Genomic DNA, 23083 nt, shown 5'->3' with positions numbered 1-23083 from the left:
ACGTATTGAACTGCTACCACACGCCACTCTATTTATGTGTGATTCACCTGGCCCTGAAAACAACCCACCACTTGTAGGTCCACTTGGAACTTGTAGTCCGAGTTTTACTATGAGAAAGGTGGAACTACAAGTCCCGGAATGTAAAGTAAAAATCCAGGACTGGAAAGGGCCTGCAGATTGGAATGGCTCGTGTTGGCAACTATGAGCGTAAGTAGAAGAGATGGAGAGTTCCATGGGCAGCACCATGAATCCAGTAGATGGAATTCTTGGTGACAAAGCCAAACCAAAACTCTTCCCATAGGAAAAGACGATGGCGGACTGAAAATCACCTGACATCCATTGCCAAGAGCCTCTCTTGGGCACATTGCTTTGGTTATTGTATCAGCTATATAAATGAACATTTAACCATGATTTTAAAGTCCCTTTTTCGAGGTTAGATATTTGGAGAAAGCAAATAACATTTAATTTTTAAATAAGCTCCAGTCTTGTGGCAGAGATCAGACGGCACCTAGGATGGGACCTAGGATGGGGAAAGCAGGTAGAACCAGGGTCTTATGACCAATGGGACAAGAAGCAAAGGGCATGGAGTGGCGAAGATGGAGCGGGGATGCAAAGCAGCAGGCAAAGATCGGGTCAAGATGAGCTTCTATCCAGGGGGTATGCCGAACAGAACAGTGAAGTATTGCTATTCACGGGAGGGGGGGGGCATGGAGGGGCACGGAGGAGGGGGCACGGGGGATGGCTGGCAAAGAGAGAGAGAGAGGATTTGCTGCGCACTTTTATGGAAGACGCAGAAAGCCGAAGTGATGATATAGGAACAGCAACAAATTATTTTCCTCTCACTGCTCTCCTATGCCTTCGTTTTAACCCTCTTTCCTTTCTTTTGGGCACTGTGTATTTTCTGTTCTGATACATTTCCACTATCTTCGTCTCTGTCTCTCTCTCTCTCTCTCTCTCTCTCTCTCTCTCTCTCTCTCCTCTTTCCTCCCTCCTCTTTCCTCCCTCCTCTCTGCTCTCTCCTCTCTTGTCTCTCCACTATCCTCTCTCTCTCCTCTCTACCCGCAACCAAAACCTATCCTGGCTCCATGTCCTTGCTGCCAATGTCTGCCCCATTATCTCTTTCTCTAATCCTGACAGGCTCCTGCTCTCCTAATTCTTTCTCTCATTTGCAGCCCCTACCTGTTCTCCTCTGTCGTGTTGTCTCCTCTTTTCGTCCACGCATTGATTCTTCTTCTTTGCTCCCTCCATTTCTCTCTCACCCTTTGGATGTGTACCTCTCCGTCCTGCTTCTCTGAGCACTTCCTTCAAGCGTGGCTTTGTCTCTCCCTCACCGTTTGTAGCTCACCTACACCCTTAACCTTCTAAAGTTTCGTCTAGGAGCTCAAGGCTGAACTGAAGCCTCCAAAAGCAGCAAATTAAGAAGGCTGCTGACCAAGTTTCCACACACGTGACTCTCCTAAAGACGGAGCTTTGACCACCTCTATCCAAGAACGACGTCGCCTAGAATGTTCTTTTGAATCATTTTGGCAATTGGGGCCAGTCAGATGCCCTGCTATCATAAAAACCACTCTGGCCAAAATATGAATCTGGGAATAGTGTTTTCCTAGGTTTCTTTGTGTGGCACCTGTGTCCTGGTACCTCTCTCTGGGCTGGGCGCAGGGATTTAATGCACTTTGAATACCACAGTGGGCTGCTCTCCAAATGGCGCGGGGAGAGCGATTATCTCCATTCAAAATGTAAAGCTTCCTATGTCGGGGTGTATTCCCCCAAACAACACACTGTCTATTGATTACAAGGCACAACATTTCATAATTGCAGTGGTACTCTGCACCAAAAGGCATGTCCACATGAACATGAATAAAGGATATTAAGTACATGTTTCATGTAGTAGTCCTTAGTCTATTGTGTTTTATCACCTTCCGTTTAATCCTTTTCGGGGGCTCGTGGTTCCATGCGGTTGGAGCGGTGTGGATAAATACTGATGCCAGTGGCCCCAAAAAAGGCGTTGCATAATTGTTAGGTGCTGTACTAGCATAAAGGTGGAGGAGGTTGTGTTAACTCTTTTTACACCTAGCACTGACATCCAGTCCCTGGTGGCCTGCCTGACGCTGTGAACGCCACTGCCTCTTAACTCCGGCTCTAATGCCCAGCAGCACCTTGCTCTAGATGGGAAAAGGACAGGGCATGTGGACCAAAACCACTACCCTTACTGATTGGCAAATCCTCGATAATGGCTCTTTCTTGTGTCTGCAGAGCCACCCAGAGCCACTGCACCCCACATAGTGGTCCTCTGCCTCCAAGGGTGCTCAGCTGCAGGACTCTGCCGCTTGTGGACGCAGCCCGGGAGGACGGCTGCTCTCATAGCGCGCAAGGGTCATCTTGTTTTCCTTTCCTACCACCACAGGGACATGTGGAGGTCTTCATCCAGTTGACGCTGAGGAAATTAGGTAGTCCTTTTCTGTATTTCGCAGGGCTTTGCAGCTGTTGCTCCCCACCCATGTCTGTGGCCAACAGTGATGTGTTCTAGTTATAATTATTATAGTTTAGGAACATGTGTCCTCCATTTACATCAGAAACACTCCCTGATAGCACAGATAACTTTTTAGACCATGCAATAACACCTCTGCCTGGAAGGTCATGATATATGTGCAGTTTAGGTGATCAGAAGGATGGGGGCCAGTGGTAAAACAGAGACCAAAATGTGTACCTTGTCTGTACAAGCTTGTTTCAGACAGGGCTCCAGTCGAGGGTACACACGGGTGAACGGAGGCCCCCGCTTCTTCCAGAGGGCACCTTGATATGCACATTTCTGGTGACGCTACATTCAATTGGTAGGTTAACGAGCCCCCTACTTTTTGTTGTTTTTAGGACTAGACCCCTGGATTTAGACACTAAACTTGTCCAGCACGGCATTATGACTGTAGATGCGAGCAATGTGGCATTCTTTTTTTATACACTGTGCCATCGAGATGGTAGCTTGAAATATGGCTTCACACGCAATTCTTTTCCCGTCCATTTGGCAGCTGGTTCAAGCAGGAATGAAAGTGTGTAGTGATGCCACTGCAGGCCCCAGGAGCTATGTGGCAAGGTAGGGGGTGGTGTTTAGGGCCATGTGAGAGCGGTCATGTTTTCAACTTTAGGATGAGTGAGTGTGTGCAGCATGTTCTACTGCTTATATTTTCTATTAAAAGCAGTCACCTTAACCCTTCTTTTATATTAAAAACAGTCATCTTAATCCCTTCTTAAAGAGTCTGTGGCCCCGTCCCCTTAGGTGGGCCGGCCCCCCAATTTGAAGACCACGGATGTAGAGTGATCCTACACTCTTAGTAGGTCCCCGCTCACAGGTTCTTAGGAGCAGCATTTCCGGCCGTCAGTAAGTGCAAGTTCCCCAATTATTTGATGCTGCACCTGTTTTGGGGTCTTCTAAGTCACGTGTGCTGATAGCCATGACCTCTTTCTTCCGCTCCAGTGGTCACGCAACTAGATGTGCTCAGTTAACGATTAATGGTGACAAGGGGAAGTCTAAAACTTCTCCCTAACCCATGATAGGCATGGATTTGCTTCTTACTGTGGCCGCAAGTGAAGTCGCTCTGGGCAACAGATGTCACTCAGCTGAGTAATCCTGCAAGGATGATCCAGCCTGCTTGCAAGCTGCCCGTGGGGCGGCCCAATAAAAACAGCGGAACAAAATGGGACACAGTCCAGGAAACAGAGTAATTAAATAGCAGCTCGATCATTGAGGGAGCCAAACAGACTGGGGCCCTCATTACAAGTCAGGCGTTAAGGGTTAACGGCGCCGTCGGCGCCGTTAACCCTTAACGCCTGATTCACACTTTAACGCCTGCTTTTTGCAGGCGTTAAAGTCCAAGGCACTAAGCGACCTTGGTGCTAATTACGACACCATAATTTATGGTGCCGTAATTAGCGCCTTCCCCTTCCCCATTATGCCCTATGGGGCAAAAATGGGAATGGGGAAGGGCAAATGGGGAATCACCGCCCCACTCACCTTGGAATGGGGCGGTAATTCCTCCATCCACCATGGCGGAATCCGGCATGGACCATGGTGCTAATAGCACCATGGTCCACCGCCTTACTAGTAATGAGGGCCTGGGAGTCCATAACCCTAGGATTGCAGGTGAATTAATCAGTATATACTATTTGGTTCCTTCGTACCCCACCAGGAGAAATCCTTGTTTTGCTTCTCTCAAAAGATACCAGACGTCAGAGATGGAGTTATATAGCTTTTTTGGGGCCCATTCTCCCTGAGAGCAGAACTCAGTGTGAAATGGGCACTCTGCTCTGCCTCCTTCCTTCCAGCAACACCTAATGTACAGAAGGACGTTAGGCCGGTCCCCTCTGCAGCCCAATCCTCATCCAGTCATAACAAGAGAATCATAGTCACCCCTCGTGAGCTCAGGGTAACACGACGTAAAGGCTCTGTGTCCATATGCTGAACAAAATATCCTAGTCCCGTCTAAGGATTCCCCAAAGTTGATGATCTGAGGTTAATAATAATTATTCATTTCTTATATAGCGCAACACATCCACACGTCTCAGAGCACTGAAATTAAAGAATACATCATTATCCCACAGAGTGATACTCAATTTATCGACCTCAAAAGGATGAAAGGCTGAGTTGCCCCTGCCGGGATTATGAACCTGCCACAGCAGACGGCACACAGATATCAGGGGGGAGCGCTTAGCTCACTGTGCTATCTGACCCATAACATGTACTTCTCTGTTTGGGCAGCTGCCGGCACATGGGAGAGATGAAGCTTCGGGCCCCGAGAGCCCCAGTCCATTCTACTCCAGTCCCAGTGGTAGGCCTAGTGAATATCCCGGACACAGCCAGGATGGGGGCTGCAGAGCAGCACCTCTGAGGAATAGTATCAAAATAAGACATGCACATTCTGTGAGAGCGCATGCATTACCAACGCCAAGTCACAAACATTACATTACACGCTTTAGTTGTGCACAGGCATAACTAACCACACACACACACACATTCTTCCCCAGGCACATGCTGACTCGGAAGGAGAAGATGTCTAATGGGGGGCCCTCACCATTGCCTAATGTCCTAAGAGTGAGAACCTACAAATCCCACATGCTCATAGTGTTAAGTAGGCACTTACATGACCAGTGCAAGGCATGATCGAACAATTCTATAAGAACCTGTGGTCATGCCATTAGTACAAACAATCAACACCCTTCAAAGCACAGACTCCCACCTCCCCTCAGAGCAAATCACGCCTATGTGCTCAGAAATAAATCGCCTTGAGTCCTGCTAGGTTTGTAAAGAGTTCCTTTCGATAACCATTCACCCTCTCTGGGGGTTCTGTTGGGGGCTATTGCATAAGCTAGACCTATAGGAAATGTGGTTTCCTAGTGCCATAAAACCAGCTGTAAAGGCCTTGTGATCCTATTGTTGGTTTCTATGTCTAAATGTCGAAATAAGTGCTTATATGGAGCGGCTCATAGACATGACTGCCATTCGCCAAGTAGACCCTTATTGTGTTTTCCAAACTCATATCCACTGCAAAAGGGCTGCTTGGGTTTCTGAGACTCTTCTACTATGTGACGTGCACTTGGTGGCGCATCCTTGAGAGGCCCTTTTTGCTACTAGACATTTTCTAGAGTGTGGTGCTTTAAGAAAGTAGTGGAGTCTTTTGAGTCTCACAAATTGGGGGAAGTAAGGCGGGAAAACAAATCTAGAAAATGCACCAAGGAGGTTAAACTGTACAGTAGCTGTTTTCTGGTTGCAAGAGAAAGTGAAACTAGAAAAAGCAAGTTCAGGTGTAAAAAGAAGGCTGGTGCCGTGGCAGTATTTTGGGGACTATTCAGCACCAGTGGTACTTAAAATCCAATTCCTTCCTTTCCAGGTGCCTGTAGTGGCAGGGGTGTAGAGGAACAGTGTTGAAGCCAGGGAAAGAAAACAGCTCCATAAAATAACCTTCTTTCCAGAAAATAAAGGATGATGCCTACCAATGCACCAACCTACCTTCAATTGAACAACACACACTCATTTAAATTAGTGGATGTAACATTATAAGACTACATCTGATTGCATTTATTGTGGTGCAAATAACAACTTACATGCGCTTTCCTTTAAGTCCTTACGAGATCTGCTTCACCGTGGCAGCTTGAAACATTTCACGGCACATAAGTGAGACTGAGAAATGCAAGCTTTAAGGCATGCTGGCAGGTACCTGGAGCTATAAAGAAAGTTGCAAAATGGGCCATGTAATATCAATGCACTGATGCTTTCAGTACAGTCTTCTTCGTTTTTCTTTATTGAAAATCATGTATTGGTTTAGCTGAGATAGTCATGACTTCCATTTTTTGGATTAAGAGTTTCAAAAGAATTGGTAACCAGTGGTTTCGCATCCTATCATGTTCGATTTGCTAATTGAACAATGGTGTATCCCAGAACTGTTCTAAGGAAGGTCCTGGAATAGTTAGAGGGCCGACACACCTTGTATTTTCCCCTCTTTTTCTTCAGAAACCTGTAAAGAATAAGAAACTAGGGGACAGTCCTGGAGTTAAAGTGTTGTAGTCCACCACTGTTTATTCTTAATGTTTTGTGTGAATTGTAAAGTATGTTATACTATGTGATAGGTTTGTTAACCGCGCAACATCACCGTTTGCAAGGTTCCTTGATGCTCTGGTGGATCTGTAAAGCAAGGGGGGGTAAGTTAGAAGGACTGAGCGGGAGAAAGAGCAAGAGAGCAATGATGGGCTGTTGGCAGCTTCAGTTCGGTTTACACCGTTCGCTGACCGTAGCTGTTTTTTGTTTGGTAGCCGCCATGCGGTGGTGTTGTGCAAGGTTATGTGTGGTTTGTTTCGTTGTTGTAGTGTAGTGAAGTGTGTGCGGTTTGTTGTGCTGTGGAGGTATGGTTGTCTTTAGTTCGGAGATTGAGAGGTGTATGCAGAAGGATGAGTTTTGTTAGTAGTGTTGGTTAGTGGCGATACCCTATGCTAACCCCTCTGTTTCTATTGACTGTGGCCCTTAACCCTTCCCTTGTACATTCCGGTGTGCTACCCTTACCACTCCTATGTTGTGTGCAGAAGAGTGGGTCCTCAAAGGGCTATTTAGTGGCATTACCCTTTCCACCCCGGTGCTCATACAAAATGCCGCCCACATCCCCTCCCCGTTGCACACCCTGATGTGCAGTGACCAACCACCCCCACCGGCTCAGTTACTTTGTATTAATAAATGTCACAATTTCGGTTCACATTGCATTTCAGTAGTCTTGCACAGTTCCAATTTTCACAAGAATAGTTCATGAATGTTTTATCTTAATGAATAATTGTACATGTTCATCTTTTTCTATGAACAGTGTTTTTTAATTGAATGCTAGTGTAAGAGCCCAGGCCAAAGTGCAGGTTTCCATTGATACAGCAGGAGCACTACATATCCTAAGGCAACAGCTCCCTCTAGCGGTGACAACAGGCAAAGCTATGCAAATTTGTCTCTAGTGCCTTGACTGGATCAGACAAACATACAGGGAGAAACATACATCTGGCCTTTTATTATTGTTAGATTTTGCTTGCATTTGGCAGTGTGGTTGGTTTTGTAAGGCAATATGGCCCATTTTTCGAGGGTGACCAGACATCCCTGTTTTTGGGGCACAGTTCAGGGAAATCAACCTTTGTCCCGGGAGCTTTTTCATTTTAGAAGCCCCGTCCCGGGTTTCCATGGTTGGGTGGTTACCATCCCGGTTTTTGCCTGGACCCGATTTCGAAATCCCGAAATCAAGTCCCGGTGTGACTCTTCCTGCATGAATGGGGGCGTGAAATGCTTTTCAAGCCCCCATTTCATCCAACTTCCTCTCCCCGGTGCTCTCCTCCAATGAGATGAGTGTGCCTGTGAGCACACCCTCTCCCCGTTCCCCGCAACAGGCCAGCGACATATAAGTAGGACTACAGTTTTATTTGTATTTGCGTTAGTCCTACTTCTATGTCTATGGCTTGCCCCGTTTTTTCTGATCTGGTCACCCTACCATTTTTCTGACTTAATGCACTGTCCAGCTGATAGTTTTGACCAATGTCACTGCCCCGAGTGCTTTAAAACGCACCATGTGTCACACATTATGCGATAAGCACTATTATCAGGTACGAGCTAAACAGTTTTTTTTGTGTGAAAAAGTCACGAATGGATTCATGTGAATAGTGGCTACTTTTTTTCTGCTGTCCGGCCTATTTCGTTCCCTAAATGACCCTTATCCTGCCCTGCTTGCATCATGCTCTTGGCGTAAAATGAGCCTGGGGCGCAGCACTCCTTGGCTTTCCTCCCTTTTACATTTTTCTTTGCCTGGAATGGAGCTTGCAGAGGCAGTCTGCCCTGCTTCCAATTGGTATGATTATATTGTATTAAGAATGATCAGCTTATTTCAAAGTGAAATGAAAATTGCTCCGAGTAAGTGGCGGCTCAGCACAAACAGCGTTTGAGTGACAGCTCTTTCAGCCGGCATTAATATCACCCTGCGCTGTTCAAGTCTTTAAGAGGCAGACACATGACGCTGCGAGGCTATAGCATTATCTAACATTACATTCCGATAGAAACGTGCAGTGTGGGGAAAATATTTTAACTCTATTCATTTCAATGTCGATATTTAGGCTGCGATAAGAAAAGCAGAAGCAAGAAAGATTCCGCACCAGGGGAATTAGCTGTAATCTTAAAAGTACACATGTTAAATGTAAAATGTTAAAGGTATTTGTACCGCGCTCCGTCACCAACGGAATTGGTCCCCAGGCGCTCTGGAGGATCTGTAAACGATAAAATGGGTTGGTGTGGGTTAGTAAAGTGAAGAGGGAGTAGGATAGTGAGAGGAGTGGTGTTCTGTTGGCAGCTTCAACTCGATATACATCAGATGCTGAGCTTTGGTGCGGGTATTGGGTCTGTGATAGGCCGCGTGTGCTGTTGGTCCGGCTTATGTGTTGTTACAGTGTTGTGAAGTGCGTGTGGCTTGTTGTGCGAGAGATGGTTGTGTGAGTTTGAGTGAGATAAGTATGCAAAGTTTGAGTTTATATTGGTTAGTGGGTTACCTGACCTTTGGCATGCTAGCATTTGCAGTTCTGTCCCAGTGTGGCACCAGTTGACATGTTGACCAGTTGACATGTGCATAAAGGTTGCGTGCATCCACAACGACACAACTCCTGGGTCCCCTTTCTATGTTTTTCTGTCAGGATTCGCAATGTATTTCAAGATGGGTGCTGAACAACACAACTTCAGGACTAATGAGTGTAGAAATTCGACTAAAGTCGGATTTTAGTATCCTAAGAAATGGAAAACATTACAGCGGTGGGACATATTACTTAAAAAATTGTGCAACACGCAAATTAGTTTTGCATGTTAACAAACAACATTTACGCGTGCGCAAATGCATTAACGTTACTGTAAATGGTGTTGCGCGCTAGTGCTAGTTCATTTGCGCATTGTACTAATGCTGTTTACGGGCGCACAAAATGAATTTGCGCTCCATAATGTGTTTGGTAATTTGGCCTCAGAGACTATAGAAGCACAAGCATTGAGCAACATATACTGGTTGGGCCGCGCTCAAGCACAATTCCAATTGTACTTAAGGAGTGGAGAAAGAACAGTTCTCGCAATGCAGGTGAGGGTTAGCCGTGCTTTGTGGTTGTGGTGGTGTGAACTCATTCCGGTGTTCTCTCCAGGGCCTCTCACCGGGCATGCCCCTGCAGAGGGGCGGTATTCGAAATTGGTGGGAGCTGGGAGCGATTTTGTTCCTGCTTGTAGCCTAAATGGCCCTGCCTAGCTGGGCCATAACAGCTCCTAGGAGCTACATTTGGCTCCACAGGCCAACTGGTGCTATTCAAACATCCCCACATGGCATTCACTCTGTGTGTTTTGAAATGTATATAAAGGAGCATCAGGGCAGATCTGGAAGAAATTGGGAGCAGAAGTGGTCATATGTTATACACACAAAGTTCGAACTAGCGCTGCATGATGGAGGTTAGATTTGTGGCATGGTGTGTCCTGGTCTTCGATCCCCACAGTGCCTTGTCCAGACCCATGAGCTACTTTTTGCTCCTGCTTATCAGCTTTTTATTTCGATCTCTGGAGGGGAAGTAGTCTACAGCAAAGACAAGTGGCCTGGTTTACGAAATTGGGAAAGTCCCATTGAAAACATTTGTGTAAATCAGGCCCATGCAGTGTAATCCAGACAGACTAGCAGGACAAGTGCATCAGCGCTATAAGGTAATTTCTGTGAATTGCCATTTATTGCACACGTGACATAAAAATGCACTAATCACCAGCCCGCCATTTAGAGAACCAAGAAGTCTGGGTAGACGGTTTAAATGGTCCACTGGCGGGGAAGGTGGTTTTGGAAAGGTAAAGAAGGACATTGCGGTAGCAGAACATGTGTCATACACTTTGAACTGAGCACATGAGCACACAGTGGGTGTCGGGCCAGTTGGGATGGTCACCATATGGGTGCAATAGAAGCCTTGGAGGGACTCACCCCGCGAATGGCTCCAAATACTTGTTTATGGCTGGCAGAGGCACAAGGAGCCTATTTACCACCGGAGAAAGATTCTGGTTGTGGCACAAGTATACAAGCATCCCAGTCACCGGTCACCAGGCCAGGTTACTGATGCATGGCAATCAGAACATTCCAAAGTGCCCACGAGAATGGAGTGCTGGAGACTGAGGCTACTCGCTTATGCTTTCATGATCCATCACAAGGCAGGCAAAGAGACAGTGGTTGAAGTGAGCGGGAACGGTCAGGAGCAGAGTTCCACTACTTTTATTTTTCACTGTCAACAGCTCCACTACTTTTTGCAACCATTTTCACCATTCCGTACTGTTCTTTGTGAAGTTAAAGCACACCTCCCACTTTACCACCCCGCAGCAGTTACAGCTCAACTCAAATCTATTTCAACTCAATTGGCTGTTAACCAGCATGACTGGAACCCTTGAAAAATGTGTTGCACGTTGGCCTTTCCTTTCTACTCTGTCCACTGTCGGAGGCATAGTTCTACTACTTTTTTGATACACTTCTACCACGGCAAGGAAAACAACCTGCACAATTCCTATCTAGACGCCATGTTGAAATGACAATTGAACGGTCTTCCCTTACATGGAAGGATGTCAGTTTCATAACTTAAGGGATCCAGCCGGGGCCTGAGATAGTGTCACAGATTGCAGTATTGCACGGAAGGGCACTGCACTCTCTGGGAGATAGGCAACCTGATGGCATCACACAGGTGGCGACACATGGCAGGGTCCTAGAAACATCCTGCAGATGGGAAACATGAGGATGTGGCGGCTTTCCAAGCATGCAGAAACCAAGGAACGTGTCACACTCCAAGAATCACACACATTGCACTTCCAAAACCACTGCGACAAAAGATAATAGACGTGGCCCCGAAGGACACACGAAGAAGCACATTCATGAAACCCTCTGGTCCACAGTACAAGCATGCCACTTCTATCATTGCACATATAACCGAGGCCCATGATCATGTCTAAACGGCCAGAGGGCAAATGTCAAACTGTTGCAGCTGATTTCTTTGCATTCCTAAAAACTGGCAGGTAGCGCCTTGTTCTGATGAGTGAATATTCCAGTTTCCGACAGGACCTTCGGGCATCTTCCATGTCGGCAGGAGCAGGCATCCCTTTGCTAAACAGTGGTGGTTTTACCATGTTCAATTCCAGAGACCCTCAATATGGACAAATAATGTCCCCCTGTTTAAAGGTCATGAATGCAAAAGTTGTGTCAAGCACCGAGACATCACTAACAGAAAAGACACTCCTAGAGGGCCTCACACCAAAGGAATGGTAGAACACTTGTTTTTAAATGTAATTATTTTCATTGGCAGCAACCAATCGTGATCATATTATAGAGCTGGCATTACAGCCCTGAGAGGCAAAACATAGGAACAAGAGGACTGCCAAATCACACCCAAGAGGAACCATTCATCTTAAGTGAGGCTTTAAGGGGATCATTAAGAGTCCCCTTTAGTGGAGAAAAGCAACGGGGGTGACTCGAAACCAAGCAGGGTGGACCGCTGTGCATGATTATCTCAGTGCGCCACATACTTCAACAGGCAAATGCCCACCTGCACTCATACTGGGAAGACAACCAATGACTAGACTGCCACAGACGCCTACCACTCAATAAGGAATAACAAAGCTCCCAAATGACATGATTGCTCATCTATGGCGACCGGCACAAATGCTGACGATTGAAGGTGACCAGGTGATCCTCTCGAATGTTTCTACCATAAAATCTGACATTATTACGTGCACGAAACATTAAAAATTAAAACTAGTTGCAGGAAGATGGACACACCATTAGATGCAACACCCCAGCATATTCCAGCACCAATGGGGAAAACGTCTTGGCGAGTGGCAAAGTGTCCTCTAAGAATGATTGAAGTATAGACATGAACTGCTTCTAAAACTTGACAATGTCTTATGTAATGTTATGTTATGTTACTATGCCTTTGTTCTGTGCCACATCACTGCCATATTTGCTTCAATGCACCGATCTATGCAGTGGCATACTGCCCCCCCCCCCCCAGAAGCTAGCCCTTATGTCTGCTGGCCAAGAGATCAAGATTGAAGTAAGGGAGAGGGAAAGTGGGGAAGGAGGTTGCAGATGCTGGGAGGGAGTCGGGCATGCATGTTAGTCCACTATATTTGGACTATCCTCTAGAGAAATAAGACACATAGAGGTATGTGTGGGGTAAATCTATGCATTGGGATTGAGAATTGTTGGATGTTTGAGGGGAATCAAAAGTGTGCTCAGGCAATTCTGGCAGATATGAAGGCTTAGATGAGTGGAGGAGTAGGATTGGGCAAGTAGGCCACACCACCATGGGAGAGCAAAGAAAAGAGCACACCAATTTCTGTTGAGTAAGAAGGAAGGGTTGGAAATCTGAAAAAAGGCACACTTGAGTTTCAGGAACTATGTGCAGACATGCAGAGACCAGCTCTGCATGGTGATACATTGCCTGAAACAGGGCGGTGGGGCAGAGCAAGTAAAAGAGATGGCTCTTTCACTCATGAGTCCCATGTGATCATTAGAAGATCAGACATTAACCTCTTACCTATACATCCTTTCTTTTGGACGGCATATCCTGAGCAGAAGAGGAGTGGGGCAAAGAGAGAAATGTTGGTACTCTGCACGACTGATTTATGTCTGAGCCCCTGGTATGTAATCGATCGGCATAATAGGGGATTGCCAAATTTTCAGCCTGGAATCTGTGAAGGTGTAATTAAAAGGCAGATATAGGTATATTCCTGGAGTTAAGGCACCAGCTCCACAATCACTAACAGTGGTAACAACTTCATAGCAGACATCTTGTCTTCATCTACACAACAGACAAAGGGCCACATTATGAGTTTAATGGTATCTCAGCGGTAAATCCTTTGAGATACCACCAAACGGATTTACTGTTACCGCCACTTGGTCTGGCGGAATTACCTCCAGATTACAAGTGGTGGTATGGTGGTTTTAGTCTTCATTTGATTTTGGTGAAAATACCACCAGCGGTAATTCCACTTGCAGTAATTTCCCTGAAATGGCCTCTTTTGGCAGTAGGTGGCAGAATGGCCTTCAGCATTTTGTTGCAGGTTTTTCCTCTACGTACATTCAAGCACATAGGTTGGCAGTGAGGCGATGCAGTGATAACTCTGTTCTTTAAAAAAATGGAAATAAAACAATACACATCTCTGTTGCTGTTCAAAGTCCCTCTACATTTTAAATAGATGGCTATATCACTTCAACCTTTTAATCATTTGAAAAATAACTTACCAATAGATTTATTTAAAATAATTTAAGAAACTTAGATAGATTTGCCTTGAACAACCTCATTCCACATACATCTTCCTAAAGGATAGCCCACGCAATCAAGGAAGCTACGCCAGAGCATACATTAGACATGCCCCCCAGCCAACTAGTCGATATCAGCAACAATTCCTAGTCCCACCTTAAAAATGTGAAACACTGCAAATCAAAATGGTGAAAACAAAAACAAACCCACATACATTTGAATGGTTCTTGTTAGAATTTAGATCACTTACTTTTGTAAAAAAAAAAAAGCCAACTTAATTATGTTTACAAGCGTGGCAAGGGCTGTACCCTGGCCTTGTCAAGAGGGGATAGGAACCCCTGTCAGCCTAGAGTGCGGCGGCTGCCAGGGAAAAATCTAGTGCGTGTCCTACCCCAAAGGGGCCATCATTGTTAGCTGGTAGGGCTCTAATTCCTGTTCCCTCCCTGGGAGCAAGTTTGTCCCTGATCTGTACCCATTTTCATCGCCCCATGCACATAACAGCAAATGCTCGTCAAAGCGCATCTTCAGTCTGCAGAACCACCGCCGACATGCAATAAGCAGACATGGAAGGAGGAAAATCATCAGCGCCCCACGCCATGGCATTGAGACTCCCTTCCAGTGAAGAAAGTACCATGGAGAGAGAGAGAAAGAGGCCCTATGCACTGACATGGAAGCATACGAGTAAAGCCAGCATCCACAGGGCAGCAGTGGCAGCAGTGCAAGGAGACAGAGCTTCTAAGTGACTGCTCACAAAGCCACGAACCGCACACCCATTCAAGCCCAGTCGGTTTGGGGAGTTGTGCGGGCCCCTTAGACCACCAATGACATAAAAACGAACATCACCAACTACGACTTACCTTAGGTGAGGCCCGATCCACGGTAACACGAACTGGGACATTGAACTGAATGAACAACCATTGTTGTTCCATGGTGGGCAAGCTCAGAAGAAGGGGGCAGGCTTACATGCTTTATATATGAACATTTTTCATATACATTTCCTCCCGTTTGGGGAAGACGCTGCAAGATTTGCCAGGGAAAGCAGACCAACCAGGGATAGGAAGGGGGTTAAAAGCAACCCCAGGAAGTTATGAGTTGTGTGGGTGAGGTCAGAGGAGGCAGACGTGGCAGACCAAGAGATTAACACGAGGTAGGACAGTGGAGCGGACTATGGGCCTCATTACGGGTTTGGCGGTAGCCATGCCCTTAATAAGGGCATGGCATCCTCCAAAACCGTTTCCAGGTTCGGATTCCCTGAATGGGGAATTACCGGGCCATTCCAAGTATGGACAGCCTGGTAATTCCTCCTTCAGGGAACCTGGGTCCGGACCTTCCCCATTCCATTTTGAGCCCCCATAGGGCTCAATGGATATGGGAGCGGGAGCTAACAACGGACCGATTATGACCGGCCCATTGTTAGCTCCCTGGTCCCCTCGAGGGACCCGGTAAGGACGCCTGGTTTCACCAGGCGTCCTTACCGGGTCCCGCAAGGGGACCTCGTAATATTGCGGAATGGTGTTGACAGGCCCACCACCATTAGCGGCGCCCGTTAACCCATTCCGCAATTTCCGTGATGAGGCCCTATGAAGTCAATATTTGGAACAAGTGAGACATTAGATGGTGAGTGCAAGTGGTACTGCACTGTGAGTGTGCTTTAAAGAGTGGCAGGTGTGTTTAGGGGAGGAAGTGTAGGGAGTGAATGTGAAGTGACTCTGAGCGAAAGAAGGGTGGTTGAGTAGAGGTTAAGGTGGAGTTGAAGTAATAGTGTGGAGTCGGGAGCAGAAGCGTGGAGAAGGGAGTAGAAGTGTGGAGCATTGCATAGTATTTTCAGTGAGAAAGTAGGAACATGAAAGGGGGAGGCGAGGCCTAGAAGGAGTGAAAGAGACCTGAGGGACAGGGGTGGAAGAAGTAGGGAGTAACAAGAGTGAAGTTGGGTGGAGTTGGAGTAGGAGAGTATTAGGAAGAGGGAGATGAGTACATGAACTTGATAGAAAAGAGATGGAATCTTCTGAAAGCACAATCCAGCATCCCTTTTTAGTTTACAAACACTGGATATTGTAGAGACACTCTAGGAAGTCCATAAGTGAGGTTAGCCAGAGAAGATGCTATGCCTTTAGTTCTTCAATTATAGCACTAGTAAGACTTTAGAGAGTAGGTTTGAATCTATAGTATATACTAACCTGGGGAGTAGGGGCACCTGGATTAGGGAGGATTTGTGATTTTTAGATGAGAGAGAGAGGGGGGGGTGGCCCTAGGGCCGTAAACATTCACATAAAAACCCCTTAACTGTCTATAAGCCTTTGGGTATTTGTTGAGCCATCTGTGACACAATGTTGCAAGAAAAAGAAAGTCAGTTTAAATTACTAACATGGTCACTGTCTGGTTCAACCCACTTTGCCTGAATTTCCTTCTGCGTGCAATATAAATAATAGGAAGTATTACAGGTAAAATTTGATTTTAAGAAAAATATTCCTTTGAATAGTGATCATTTCTTTGAAATGTAGAAGGAATATCAAGATATGTTAGTAGGTTTGCTAAACTACTGCCAACATGTACTTTTTGGCAATACCATATGATTATTTAATCTAGAACAGAATACTCCAATAGGGTTATTTTTCTGTACACAATCTAGGCAATACACGGCTCCCCTAGCCAGTCAAAGGCTGGAAACACTTTCATTGATGATCCAGGTTAAGCAAAGGCAGAGTTCAATACAATGAGAACAATGTGGCAAAACACTATCAAGTTAACTTTTTCATCTATCCAGTCCACTAAATATTAAAAAACCTCTATAGTATCACACCTCATTTACCCAATACATATGCAGGATTCAGAGATTTCATACATTCAGCACACAGCCAACTCTTGGCTTTGAAACCCCTGTCAGCAGTGTCAGCGTTACCAGGTCTCTTGCGTACGGTATTACCCTGTTACATAGAATACAATCACTGTGAGGCCCCTTTCATTTAATGTTTTATAACAAATGTTACACATTTCATCAAAAATATAGATTTGGGGGCTTAGGTTCGGGTATTAGTTAAGGTGCAGGGAAATGGGCGGGGAGGGTTTGCAGATGTTTTGGGCTTCGCAGTGATTTATTCGATGTACTCACGTAGATCCTTGAGTATTACCCACAAGTGAACTCAATATGTGTAACCGCTACAACTCACTGGAACTCTCAAGAAGATCTAAATAACTTGATTGTAAATAGTACCAACAACACATTGCACTGTTAAATGACAAGTTAGGAGAATTGCCCAATATGCATAGTTCTTGATCATTTTCATGTTCCTTTTTTTGGTCTAGACCTATACTATTTTACATGCATTCCAGCAATCGCCATCACTCAACCTTATGTTATCTTTCCCTTTTTGTTGTGACCTGTGATCTAAGTCTGTTTTGTTCTCAGACTTTCTCCCTCTTTGCCGTCCTCTGCGTACCCCTATCCTATATCCTTTTCATCCCAAAGACCACAGTCTGGTTTACACTCTGAGTGGGGTCACAGTTGACCTAAATAGACATGGTTTCAGTTCTTTAAGACCACTACGGTGATGATGTGTGCAATGCAAACACCAGTTAACATAACATAACATTGACCATGAAGGCATTAAAGCACAGCAGACTTTCTGCAGATTTTGGTAACATGAAAATAATTGAAAGCAATGTGGTTTCAAATATAGACATACATCTCTAGTGTGATAAACATGTATTTTGACAGAGAAATTGTTATCTTTGACACAAATGCAAAAATGGTCAACATTACCCGGAGAGACCCAAGCCTCCTTTTCTCACTGATTAGAACCGAATACTTATGTATTGCAAGTCACTATCTGGGCATGAATTACCTTGCACTGGCTAATAAGAATCAGAGGTTTAATGATGCTACATCTTAAATCACTCCATTAAATTAAAAGCCAGATGCAATATTGACCAAAGCTCTAATATCACTCTGTCCACTGGATGTGCATGAGAATTTGAAAAAAAAAACTCTTGATCCCTGTCCAGATTGGCTACATGGGACTGCTCATTTTACAGGACATGCGCTACACATGAGGGAATTCTAAACAATTGGCTATTATTAAATGTATCTAAGATCGTTTGTCTCCTTACATAAATTGGGCATCAACTCCTCCCTTCAGGCACACTCCATGGCAAAGTAAAGAATCTGTCATGCTAGAAGCATCCTCTCAACTCGCCCCTACATTTTTAGATGCACAGATGTGTGTTCCACTAGCCAGAGAAGCTGATAATTAAACTTCAATGGTGGTGGGAAGACTGAAAAACATTGCATTCATGGAAAGATTCTGAAGATGTTGCACACAAACCTTGAGCTCAAATTCTTAGATGTGTGTTTTTCATTTTTTCTATTTGCTACCATATGCTTTCGATGTTTAGCATTTAAGCAAAGGATGAATGTTATGCCCGCCTCTTTTTTAAATGTATTGATAGACTAAATTACCTTAAAATATGTTTGTTTCATTTCATGACTATGATAAATGTTTAATGGCAAAAGCAGAAGGTGAATGGTTCTAACCTAAGCTTCTATGTCTCTGCAGGTGGATTCAGCAAGAGGGCAATCTGAATTCCTCAGGGGCGATAGAGGAAGTCATGATGACCATGAAGGATGGCGGGAAAATGAGTGAAGGTGGACTCAATGTCACTCTGACCATCAGGCTACTTATGCACGGAAAGGTGAAGTGTGCGCAAAATGAGCCACATCAGCTCAAGTCCATTCTTCTCACTGTTCCCTGAACTGTGCCAGACCCATGTTAACAATGGCTACAATTGTAAAACTTAGTAGGGTTTAATCAGCTTTAGATGGCTGGAGGCTACTTTGAGGGATAGGTAGAACTTAAAATCATATCTATTTCAGGTTCATAGTTTTGGAGACTCACTAAAATATAACTAGAGTTGACCATATTGTGAAATCAAAAATAAGGCCCAGTAGTGATCACATGAACACTCATGCTATGTGGAATGGAAAGCAATACTAAATGCTAATGTGATAGCTGGCATAAGGGAAGACATGTTAGAAACTCACACCCAGGTCCTAGTGTCCCTACAGTGGCTGCATAATTCACAGCATCTTTGAAAAAAACGAAATCACAAGAGTGCAGGGGCATGCAACACTCCTTCCCACTTATCATTAGTTAAAGAAATCTATTTGGGGCATACAAAGTCTTCTTCATCTCTCTTAGATTTAGGGCATTGAATTAAGTAGAAAACTCTTCATCAAATGTTTTTATTTATTATGATCTTGTTGAAAGCTTTTGCCAAAATGGTGCAGTTTCTTAAACCAAAAGTTTCATAAATATCTGGTGTGAAACCACACAGACTTGGTGACTTTCCAGTTCATAAATCTTTGACATCTTGTTTAACTTTTAGAACCTGTAATGCCAGAAATCAAAACACTCCTTTTAATTTGATCTAGTGCTGGGAATTTTGGTTGCTGGGTAGGTCTTGCGATCCAGAGGATCTCTGTTTCATTTGCTGTTGAGAATGTCCTGATTGTATTTCAATGTGCAGCCAATTGCCAACGTTTGTGTGACTGATACAATTTGTTTACTATTATGCAGGAGATTAGTCTATTGTTTAGCTTCTGTTTTAGTCTGTGAACCAATACCTCAATGGTGTTATTTCAACCCTCTCCGCATTTATGTTGAATTATCATGAAATTCAAATCAGCTTTTTGTGAATCCTATTCATCAATATCAAATTTAGGTTTCATGATCTCGTTCCTTAGAGAAAGGACGTTGACTATTTTTATCTTTGACTCTTCAAAACAGTAATTAAGGATGGTCATAGTTCCTAAATGTATTCTCACAGTGCCAGTTCACCCAGCCATATCCCATACACAAACTTTAATCCTGTTTCAAACAGAGCCCGTCCTTCTGACTCTCCCATATCAGTTTGCAACATTACACAAAGGTGAGTTTGGGATTTTCGTCATAAACCTTGCTTTTTAATACAAACTGAGCATGTGTGCAAATAGTTTCCGAACAAGGAATTATGCTCATTGTTACCTCAAAATGATCTATATTGATCAATCACATCAATTGGAGAGTGATCTGATATGGGCGAACCTCCAGTTTTAAATGAGGGAGTGGAATGCACAAGATAATGATCATACAGGATTTAAAATATTCTAGAGTGCATCATGCAGCGTGAGGGTATCAGAATCTATCTGGCAACAAGATATATTTATCAATCGCAAATGTCACTCGGGCCTAAGCCAAATTGAGGCTTTTTTAAGATAATTGTTTCCTTCTCCATGATCTCAAACAGTTGTGTGTGACTGTGAAGGGATGCCATTTGCCAGAGTATTAAAGCCTTAGCTTTTTAATCTTAAGGTAAAAAGGAATTGGGTAATTCTGTCACTGGAAAGAGGGACTGCTAATCAGACTCCCCTATTTCATAATGCCCCATACACTTATTTAGAAGATTTAATAGGCGTCCATAGCAAATGCCATCTGCAATGTGTTATTTGCAGGTAGAGTTTACATTTTTTTGTTTAAAAAAAGGAGCATAAATCCAAAGAGTTAAGGCAATCTTTGTCTGTTTTTACTCTTTAGTTTTGCACTCCATTTCACAAAAGTTTAAAATTGCATGCAGGGAACCTAACAGCACATAAGTGCTAAAATGTCCAGTGCCCTGCATGCAATTAACACTTTTAATAAAAATGACCCCTAATGCCTGCACAAAGTGTGACAAGAACGTCAATGCCGTCCTTGTAAAAATAGGGTCATTCAGACAATTTGCATTCCAGGGCACACATACTAGCTGCCATGCCCCCCTCCATTTGTATGGTGCTTGCTCACAGTAGCAGCGGTATCGTACCATGCACCCTACAGGGAGACAGGTGTAGGGGGGCACACAATATATTTATATACTTTTACTGAATTCTTGACCCGCAGCTTGCCTGTGTCACCTTGCTTACATGTGTCCAAGAGTACCCTGGTGAGCCCCAATGTAACGTGGGGAAGGGATGGAAAGGCAAATATTAGGGAAGTATTTCACCAAAAAAACGCTAAGGAAAAAAGGCACTAGGTTAAAGTAACTGGCACACAAAAGGAAAGGCAGAAAACCGAATGCTGGTATATGGTTCTTTTAGTTGTTGTATGCTTATTTATACTTTACTCTTACAGTACACTAGCAGGGTCTTTTGAGAGTTTCGTAAAAAAGGGGTATTCACCCGACACTATATACAGATGACCTAAACCTAAGCAGCTGCAATATCTAAACCTTACAAAAATATAAAAAGACTTCTTTTAAATCTTAAAAATGTGAAAAGACCTTAGAAAATGTATACACTGTCCATAAATGGCACTGTACAAAAATGATACATTAAAAATGCCTTATTTCGCAAACAGCCTGGTCCAGGCTGTCTCATGGTTCTTGCTGTTACTCTTTCTTGATGTTCTTATGTCTTGAGCTCTCTTGTGATGGTTCTCTGTCAGGTGGACAGCAGCAAGCAATAGCAGCAGCAATGTGTTTAAGGGGCCCCAAAGTCTTCTCTTTGGCTGGATTGTGTATGTTAGAATGGCCCCTTTAGTTATCCATGGCCTGGGAGGACTATAATGTTGGGCACTTCCTGCTGTGGAGAGCGCAGATGATTAGTGTACCCGGGGCTGCAGTGGTGTGAAGAGGGTTTCCAGGCAGACAACAGTTGTTCTTTTGGGCGCTCCCCTGTCTTTAAGGGGAACACCAGCATGAAGGCTCAGAGGGCGGTGGCAAGACAATGGCGAGTGCAGTGCCTCAAAACCCTTAGAGCATTTTAGCTACTATGCCACAGTGCGCCGCTCGTACTGGTAATGATTTCTTTTTTTTAGAGTAAAGGATACCTTGCGCGGTTTCGCATGAGAGTCCTTTACTCTATTTTATTTTTTCAGATCCCCATGCTGGGGATCCAATCTTTTTTTTACCCCGTTGGCCCGTTCTATGAACTTATCCAGCCATGATTTTGATGAACCAGCCACCGGCTGCCACCCAGTACCCTGAACTGCCAGGAACTTGCTCTCAAGAAGGAGGAAGGGAAAGCTGAGAGAAACAGGCAATAGGAACCTCACACTGGACCCATGGTGAATCATAGGTTAACTTCATAACAGGTTTTCTCTCCCTGGTGGTACAACAGAGAGCACCTTGGGCCTTTTCTAGGGTTTCTCCAAGACTCGGCGGAATACTCTGCACCAAGTCGGGAACCCTATCTTCCATTGAAGGAAGAGGTAAAGATTTCCTCTACCACATCCTGCACAGTAGGCGCGATTGTTGTAGGATCTGGAATAGACTCTTAAGGAACACTTCCCAGTTGGCATTCAGGTTCCCTAGGGGTGGGATCTGGATCTGTGAGTATGAGTGGATCCACACTAGTATCTGATTTAACCATTGCTCTGGGCAGACACCAAATTAATCGCCCTCGGTGTCTGCGTTTTAACTGACTTCCGGCTGGCCTTCTCGTAGTCTCACAGTCCTGGTGTAGACCAGCCGTTAAAGTAGGGACCCGCAAAGGGACCTTGGTGCTAATTACGGTGCCGCAATTTTCGGCACCGTACTTACCGTCTTCCCCATTCCCGTTGAGCCCTATGGGGCAAAAATGGGAATGGGGAAGGGCCATGGAGGAAGGGGGAATTACCGCCCCGCCAACCTTGTAATGGGGTGGTAATTCCCCCTTTCTCCATGGCGGAGTCGGTAACTTACCGGCATGGACCATGGTGCTACTAGCACCATGGTCTTCCGCCAGGGTCGTAATGAGGCCCATGATCACCAGGTTCAAGAGCATGAAACCTGACCTTGGCATCATAGCAGAATTTGTTCCCTTCTGCTGTCTTCTCTACTGCAGCCTCAGCTTGCTGATGTGCTTGCTTTGGTTAACGCTTGAGCTGTTTTATACAGCTGGTGTCATTCTAGCTGCCTGGTCCATCTGCAGACACTCCAAAACACAGGTCTATACGCAGCCTGGCGTCCCTACCAAGCATCAAGAAATATGGTGTTAACCCAGTGACATTATTCTTTGTACAATTGTAAGCATGGGTCAGGGTACCACATGCTGACTCCATATATTCTTCTCCTCTGGCCAATGGTGCCCAGCATTGCCAAGAGGGTTTGATTTAACCTCTCCACTTGGGAATCCTTCTGAGGGTGATATGGAGTTGTATGGGTCTTCTTGATGTGAACCAGCTCCAGCACCTGCCTAATGTCCAACAATTAAAAATCCGGTCCCTGGTTGGAATGACTCCATAGTGCGCAAAGTGCTTTTCCCACAACACACAGGCAACCGTGGAAGCAT

General features: G+C 44.8%; 1 protein-coding gene across 18 annotated transcripts in view; it reads left to right on the top strand.

Annotated features, from left to right (window-relative positions):
* LOC138497200 (poly(rC)-binding protein 3-like) overlaps positions 1 to 23083 on the top strand; it is a 3473032-nt gene that overhangs the window by 3331676 nt on the left and 118273 nt on the right. For all 18 annotated transcript variants that reach the window (XM_069620521.1, XM_069620517.1, XM_069620516.1 and 15 more), the window contains one exon: positions 18357 to 18492. In XM_069620521.1, coding sequence (XP_069476622.1) covers positions 18409 to 18492 — 84 coding nt within the window. In that variant the 5' untranslated portion in view covers positions 18357 to 18408. The remainder of the gene's footprint in view (positions 1 to 18356; positions 18493 to 23083) is intronic.

The sequence above is a fragment of the Ambystoma mexicanum genome, chromosome 5q (assembly GCF_040938575.1).
Source record: "Ambystoma mexicanum isolate Mex_15411 chromosome 5q, UKY_AmexF1_1, whole genome shotgun sequence".
Classification (NCBI taxonomy): Eukaryota; Metazoa; Chordata; class Amphibia; order Caudata; family Ambystomatidae; genus Ambystoma; species Ambystoma mexicanum.
The sequence above is the reverse complement of the archived record's forward strand: the minus strand, read 5'-3'. Positions and strand labels throughout refer to the sequence as shown.